Here is an 8,125-nt window from a genome sequence, read left to right as displayed (position 1 = left end):
ATCAAATACGTCCGCGTTCTTCTTCTACTGATCCCTCATGTAGTATTTATTGGCGGTTGGCTAGGAGCGTATTACCGCCACTTACAGGTAGAGAGTGTGAACTGAGACAAGAAAAAAAAAAAAAAAATCTCATAATGCTTTCAAATAAACGAGTCACTTCAAGATGCTGTATCAAATATTGATGATGATCAGTCAGATATTGCATTTTTCCGTAGCAATTAAAAATTATTTTATCTCATTATCATTTTTGCAGAAACTTTAGTCAAACTTTTTTTAATATTATATGACAAAAAAAAACAAAACAAAACAAAAAAATTATATATATATATATATATATATATATATATATATATATATATATATATATATATATATATATATATATATATATATATATATATATATATATATATATATATATATATATATATATATATATATATATATATATATAGGACTAATTATAGATAGATTATGGAAGCATTCTTTATAACTCAGCAGCAGAGACAAATGTACAGAAAATGGATCATATTCAGTACCAAGCATTGAAGTTATATACAGGGGTAATTAAAACTATTCCAACAGCAACATTAGTAGAAATGGGAGAAATGCCTCATGCATTTAGAAGGGAGCAATTAACATTAAATTATTGGGCTAATATAAAAGGTCATATAGACAGGGTCATCCAACTCATCAAGCCATAAAACCCTGTTGGGAAAAGGTAATAAAAAACATTAGAAGTTTTGGTTGGATTGTGTATGAAATAAAAGGATTCAAAGGAGATCAGATTAGTATCCATTATCAATAATGCAGTCTTGGATTATTCCAGAAGTCAATGTGGATTTCAGTTTGCTGAAAGGGAGAAAAGATAAGAAATTCATTCTAAATCCATGTAAATATAAATAATTAAATATGATAGTTATGTTAAGATTTATACAGATTCTTTAAAAATATATTAAATAAAATAGGAGTAGCTTTTCTAGTACCAGAAATTAATGTTTAATTTTGGAAAAAAATGTTATGGACTTTCAGTTTACAGAGGAGAGATGATTGCAATATTATTAGCTATTCAATGGGTTGAAGAGGTTAGGCCATTAAGATCAGTCATATGTTTAGATTCTAGTTCATTCCTAATTAATTTGCAGTATAATCATTCAGAATGCAGACAGGACATTTTAATAGAAATACAACAGACAGTGAATAGAATAAATATGATGGGTTTAATGATACATTTTGTATGGATATCAGCTCATTATTGAGTTAAAGGAAATGAACAGGTAGGCAGGGCAGCAAAGGAAGCTGTTAGAGATTTAACAGTGGATTTAATGATTCATTTTAGTAAATTGGAAGTTAGAATGTTAATTAAACAAAAAAATATGGCGTGACAGCCTGCTCTCACACTCTGAATCTGTGTGGTAACTTTTATATTTTTCATTTCTTAAAATGAGTTGCACATTTCATATATTTTCATTAGCCTGACTTTAAGTTAGCTTTTTGCTGTGCACACATTTAGGTCAGTTTATTTGTCAGGTTGTTTTTTGTTAAGATGCAACTGATTAATTTTCTGTTTTTTTGAGTTGCCAATTTCCTTTGGATTACACCATTTGTAATGGGAAGTGAAATTTGTTTATCATTTGTTTGAATATTCTTAGTTTTGGTAATTTTGTTAATTAGTTACATTTAAAAAGTACTTAGTGTCTGGCCAGTATTTATAGATAGATAGATAGATAGATAGATAGATAGATAGATAGATAGATAGATAGATAGACAGACAGACAGACAGACAGACAGACAGACAGACAGACAGACAGACAGACAGACAGACAGACAGACAGACAGACAGACAGACAGACAGATAGATAGATAGATAGATAGATAGATAGATAGATAGATAGATAGATAGATAGATAGATAGATAGATAGATAGATAGATAGATAGATAGATAGATAGATAGATAGATAGATAAACTTTATTCCGGACTCATGGTCCAATATTTATCTGTTTAATTAAGTTTATTTGTTTGTTAGTTTGTTAGTCAGTTATCCCCCCTTGTGTGTCAACAGTGGTCTGATCAGCCACTATTTAGGTTTCCCTCATGCCTTGTTTCTTAGGTCCTTGTTTCATAGGTCAGTTTGTGCTTGAGTTCTTTATGTTAATTCTTGAATTGAAGTCAGTTTATCATTTTTTGAACACTTTGTTTTTTGAATAAATTAATTCTACATTTAAATAAAGTAAAAGTTCAAGTCGATTTATTTGAATCATTTAGGTGTGATTCAGAAAGTACCATTTACAGGATATTATTTCGCTATTTAAGGTTAACACAATTATATAACATCGTAGAATTTAATTTCACACTCCATACCAGTAGATGGCGGAAAGGTATCTGTTTGTTGTTGCCTACCGCCAAAAATGTTGAAGAAGACGAAGAATTATAAAGAGGCGTGCCGACAGAGCGGCCATCTTGAGTCAGACCGAGCTATCGGATTTATTTTTACACTCAGAATCTGGTGAATCCTCAGCCGATGTCCTTATAAATTGGCTGCCTGAAAACGTGATTTGATGAGACCAGTTAATTGATATAAATTGGTTTCTAACTTAGTACATAATTTCGATTTGTATTGACAGAAATCTTCCCCGGAACTGCCTCTCAGGATGCCCGACTTTTGTTCCGCATACGGCTGCGCAAATAAGAGGAGACTGCAAACCAAAGCCCGTGGAATCACCTTTCATAAGTAAGTTTTTATGATAGACACAGTTAGTGTTTTTCCGGTCTCAAAGCAACGTGTGCTATTTATTCTATGTATTCATGGATATCCGATAGGCCGAAATAACTGAAGTCACCTCCTGCCATCTTGGTACTCCCTACTCACACGGAGTCTAAAGCAATGGCGTAACTATTGGTAACTGCAGTTGCTTATAGGGTCACAGTCACTGACACCTGATTGGCCCCCTACGCAACTGTGGATTATGACGTCTCTTTGCAGATGTAATGGTGCGAAAAATTCCTCTTAAACACACCTGAGTCAATGTTGACTGACCAGATCTTATTTATACCCCAAACACACCGCATATTTCAACATGATGGTTAGCCGTTTAACACACCAATGGCAAAGCAGACAGTGGTACTTTTAATTACTTTGTTTATAACTTTAATAACCGATGTATTTGAGTATTTTTTTAATTTATTTTTTTTTTACAATACGGCTTGGAATTATGGGTAACCCAGACGGTAGATTGAAACCATTGGGGTGTTGTACTTCATATGGGGCCCATCCGGATTATGTTGCTTACAGGCCTATTGTTGTGTCGTTACGCCATTGGTCTTAAGCCCCCCTGAAAATCAGAATAAGACACACTTTAATAATCCCAGAGGGAAATTACTTTTGTTACATGCTCCAGATATACAAACATTTTCTTTCTTTCTATCTATCTATCTATCTATCTATCTATCTATCTATCTATCTATCTATCTATCTATCTATCTATCTATCTATCTATCTATCTATCTATCTATCTATCTATCTATCTATCTATCTATCTATGCAACAAACAAGATAATATAAATATAAATATATACACATATAACTCTTTGTTGTTGTTGATTTGATGCTGTAGCTCAATTGATCTCTATTCTTGTCTCTATTCTAATCTCACTGGATTGCTGATAGCCCATTGGTAGTTTAGGGTTGAGTGAAGTCACCGGCCGCCATATTGGTACTCCCTAGTTAGATCAGTCGCAATGCAAATTGTTTCTCGTTCTCTATACATATAGAAAGAATAATGCACATTAATGTTAAATGATTTTAAAGAAAACATACTGTTTTCGTAATTCCTGCTAAAGGAAATATATTTTATTTTGATGGTTCACATTCTTAATAACCTTAATCCATTTATATATAGACCAACATTAATGTAACTGGAAAAGGGCTGGGCAGAACCAGTGCTTAATTATATCCCACACTTAACATCAAATCAAACAACTAAACAACAATAAAAGTCAATGTTTACACATTATGCATATTCCTGCATGTAACTCCAATGTCTATACATGATGTTATGTATTATTTTGTATTTCATTAATGAATTCAGGGGGTCCAGTCACTTTTTAAGCACATTGCTAAGTAATTAAGCCTGAACGAAGGGTTAATCATGTTATATTTAAAAAAAAATTATCCATATTAATCTTGTTTTGAAGTGTTGATATATCACTTGAATTATATTTGGGTGAGTTGATATGACAAATATCCATGTTATTTTGGTGTATAGGCAGTATTTCTTTAAATGGAGTTATGTATTTGTATTTGTTCCTTAATTAAATGCCTCACAAGAAACATGTTTATAGAAATGGTGTGGGGCTTTGGGTGTTATTACATGTATTAACATTTTAACATCATCCTGTGTGGCTAAATGTTTCAATCTAGGTTTCCCAAAGACGGTAAGCTAAGAAAACGGTGGGAACGGGCTGTGCGGAGGGAAGATTTTGCTGCAACAAATAGATCGATGCTCTGCAGCGAGCACTTCAAGCCAGAGGACTTCGACCGGACAGGGCAGACTGTCCGGCTTAGACCCAATGTCATACCATCTGTGTTCAATTTCCCGACTTCTCTTCAAAAAGTATGTCCCTCCTGTGACTACGTAGGAATAATTAAATCTTTTTTGTCTGGTGTTTGGTCCCAAGGCTTTGTCTTCCTGTCTAATGGTTTAGACTTTGCGGTGTGTTTGTGACAATTTTTATAATTCGACGTTAAGGTTGTGTCTCTTATGTTGTGTCCTAGCAAAAAGGAAAGAGAACCAAACCCACTACAAAGAAAGCAGAGGAGAGCCTTCCTTTGGACTTGACTAAGCCTCGTAATAAAGATGAACCTCAGAAAAATCTTGCAAGTATTTAAATATTTTGTTTCCCAAAAAGGTAACGCAATCAACCATTTTTACAAAGCCATGCACACACATTAAATGTTTCCTTCCCTCTTTCCACTAGGACCACAACTATGCATTGCCGACTTCCCCCTCTGCTCTGAAGGCAAAGCTTAGTGAGGCCTTGGCAAGAGTGGAAAGCCTCGAACGGGAGAAGCGCAACGCTAACATCCGAGAGCTGAGGGCTAAGAAAAATGTGGATTCAGTTCTGGAGGATCTGAGAGAGAAGACTCTAATCAATGAAAATCTGCAAGAAAACCTTGAATATTACTCAGCTATGCTGTTAATACTATTTGGAAGTATTGTATACATTCATAGTAAAATTATGAGTTAAGCCTGTTGGTGGTTATGTGAAAAAAACTTCCCAATAGGTTAATGCCGAATCAATTTCAGATTTCCCAGTACACTCAGATGCTGTGTAAAGGAGTAACAGCACATTTAATGCTTTTTTGGTTAGTGTTTGATATGTTTTGGATTATTGACGGTCCAGCAGTGAAAGATGGCTCACCACTTCACCGATCAGAGTGGTTTTTATTTTATTTTTTTATATCATGAAAATCCTCTTTGTGTTATGAGTTCATTTGATCTTCTGTTCTGAATTTATGCATCGATTTCGTAAGATGCTTTTTTTTCCTCTGGGTTGATTTGTTCACAACCTGCTTGTAGGGCTGAGCGATGCATCGATATAAAAAATAAATCGATAGATTTTGAAGTGAGACACGAATATTGATCAAATCCCATATATCGATATACGCATTTCGATGTTTGTTTGGCTTTATATGTAAACGCTGCCCTTGCTAGGATTTGTTATATTTATTTAATTTTTAGTCTTACTTGTTTACATCTGTGGATTTGTTGTACATGATATGCTGACATTCTACTGTCCTTGGAATCCCAGATAATCACTCAATCGGCCATTTAAAATAAAACTACTTGTGAAATTATATTTGGCTTTGACTGTGATTAAACATTTGCTCCCACTCTATGATAAAAATATTGGGAATTACACTGATATCAACTTTCTGCCTAAAAATATCGGTACTTTTTTTTCCACCCTCTATAAATATACATCACTAAACACGTTATTATCATTAAAGAAAATAAAAAAAAGACTCATTGTCCTACTGTTTCAGATTCCATTTTTTATGAAATATTTTTTGGAATACTTTTTTCCAATTCTTACCTGTATTTGTTTTTCTGATAGAATATTTTTAGTCCACTTAAACACTTGACGATAGATAATTTTTTTCTGCTTTATAAGTAAGCCTACTTTCCACATCATGTTGCAGGTTTTTATGCTAAACAACACAGCTACAACACTTTATTTTTTTATCCTGAGCTTTTCTAACTTAATGCTCAAGAAAAGACTTGATTCATTATTTTTACTTCCTTTTTTAATACCATTCTGAACATTTAACAGATATCTTTTGAGTTCTATGTCATATTTCAATTTGTCATTTAGTATTTTTCTATGATTTTGCTTATGCTGAAAAGCAACCTGTCAGTTCTTGCCTAGGTTTGTATCATCCTTTCCTAATTATGACTCTTTTATTCTGATAATTTTCCTTCCTTCCCAAACGTTTTATAATGTTAAGAGAAACTCTATTCTAATGTTTAACCAAGATATTTTATCATTATTTGGCATATTTGGTCTTTTTCTGGTTCTGAATCTCACATGTTTTAAGTACATGATTTAATGAACTAGTAATGCATCGGCACGGTGTTGTGGGAGTTGTTTTATTCCTACCTTTCCTTTCTTACCCAAGTAGCAACATCTGCCACTGCTAATTAGAGGAACTAGATGCATGTGATCCTCCTTATATATTCTGTATGTGATGCTGCAAATTATGCATGATGTAAATTATCTAAAGAGCCTGCCTGCCTCATGCTTTGGTACCTTTGCCAGACTGTGAATCATTGTGTATGACCCTAGCCTCCCTTGCTTCAACCCTGATCTCAAGCTCCTTAAAGAGGATCCCCATAATTCAATTCAGTTTCACAACACACGTCATCTCATCCCACTAAAAAAATTAATTTAATCAGAACATAAAGTCTTAGTTGAGTTGTCAACAGCCCCTTTTTCGACTGAAAGCCCTGCGACAGAAACTGGTTCCACTGGTTCCAGTGTGTGCTCCTGACTGTTTCTTGCAGTTCAATCACTGTAAATATAAACTGTAAACCTAGTCCAATGTTGTGGCTAATTTATTGGGTCACTCTCTTTATAACAGTAGAATCTTGCAAAACAGGAGTGGCGTTTAAGTGTAGGCCGTGCTATTTCAGGTTAGAGACACATATAAATGAAATGATCAACCTGCTTCATGCATTGCTGAGTTTCAATGTATCTGCTCAATATGTGACTTGAATTAGGATTTTTTTCAAAGAGTTGACTGATTTATTAGATCTCCTTCCAGGCAGCAGTCGTCCTAAAGGAAGGTTGTATCCTCTTATGGCTCCATAACATCATGAGTTGAGAGAGTATGTCAAAGACCCATTACAGGCATGGCCTGGTAAAGGCACATCGGGACTATATGAAGTGTGTTGAAATCTATTGTGGATCACTCATCCAAAAGTCTTGACACTTTATCCTTACATGCTCATTTTTATTGGGGTATGAAGATCACAAAGTCACCCCTTGACAGCTTACCTGCTCTGTGATCCCACTGCTCTACCTTACGCAGAATCTCATCCTCACCAGTCTTAAGTGATTTTACAGCCGCCTGGTGAGTTAGCAAAGGAAGACCTATATCTTTCAAAGAAATGGAGCATGGTGAATTACATGGCTAATTAATTTGGGACCAATTAAAAAAGGAAATAGTCGCCAAATTTTCAGCACAGAAAAAAATAGTACAAGACACAGAGAAATTCCTAAATCAATGACAGTCTAGCTAGAAATGAGTGGAAGCTGGTCAAAGTCACAGGAGTGTATCGTAGTGATAATGGAAATCATTACCAAACTGGAGCTGCTGATAAGGGATGTGACAAAGGATTATTAAGGGAAAAAGGTTAATGTGCCAGTTTATCTTAAGAAGCAGGCTCATTCAGCAAACAGTTAGGCCTATTCTACTTAAAGCTGAGTAGCTCATAACCTTTGTTAAAACTTTATATTTTATCTATGACGCTGTTTACATTTAATTTCTTTTGAATTAAGTTTTATTTGACAATCACCAGCGATTTGGTGGGAGTGTGGCTGGCATCAGTGACAACTGTGTA

The 8,125-nt window shown here is 34.3% G+C and overlaps 1 protein-coding gene across 2 annotated transcripts; it reads left to right on the top strand.

Moving 5' to 3' along the window:
• The first annotated feature begins 2,433 nt into the window (after positions 1–2,433).
• LOC119772741 (THAP domain-containing protein 6-like) lies at positions 2,434–5,859 on the top strand. 2 transcript variants are annotated; one of them, XM_038269343.1, is made up of 5 exons: positions 2,434–2,508; positions 2,627–2,733; positions 4,423–4,615; positions 4,777–4,878; positions 4,980–5,859. In XM_038269343.1, exons 2-5 carry the CDS (start codon positions 2,654–2,656, stop codon positions 5,247–5,249), a joined length of 645 nt encoding a protein of 214 aa, XP_038125271.1. In that variant the 5' UTR covers positions 2,434–2,508; positions 2,627–2,653; the 3' UTR covers positions 5,250–5,859. The 2 variants fall into 2 exon arrangements, with proteins under 2 accessions (XP_038125271.1, XP_038125269.1); XM_038269341.1 differs by having other exon boundaries at positions 2,446–2,733.
• Positions 5,860–8,125: the final 2,266 nt, after the last annotated feature.

Source organism: Cyprinodon tularosa, unplaced genomic scaffold (assembly GCF_016077235.1).
Source record: "Cyprinodon tularosa strain WSP-4 unplaced genomic scaffold, ASM1607723v1 ctg729, whole genome shotgun sequence".
NCBI classification, from domain to species: domain Eukaryota; kingdom Metazoa; phylum Chordata; class Actinopteri; order Cyprinodontiformes; family Cyprinodontidae; genus Cyprinodon; species Cyprinodon tularosa.
This window is presented reverse-complemented; position numbering and strand designations above follow the sequence as displayed.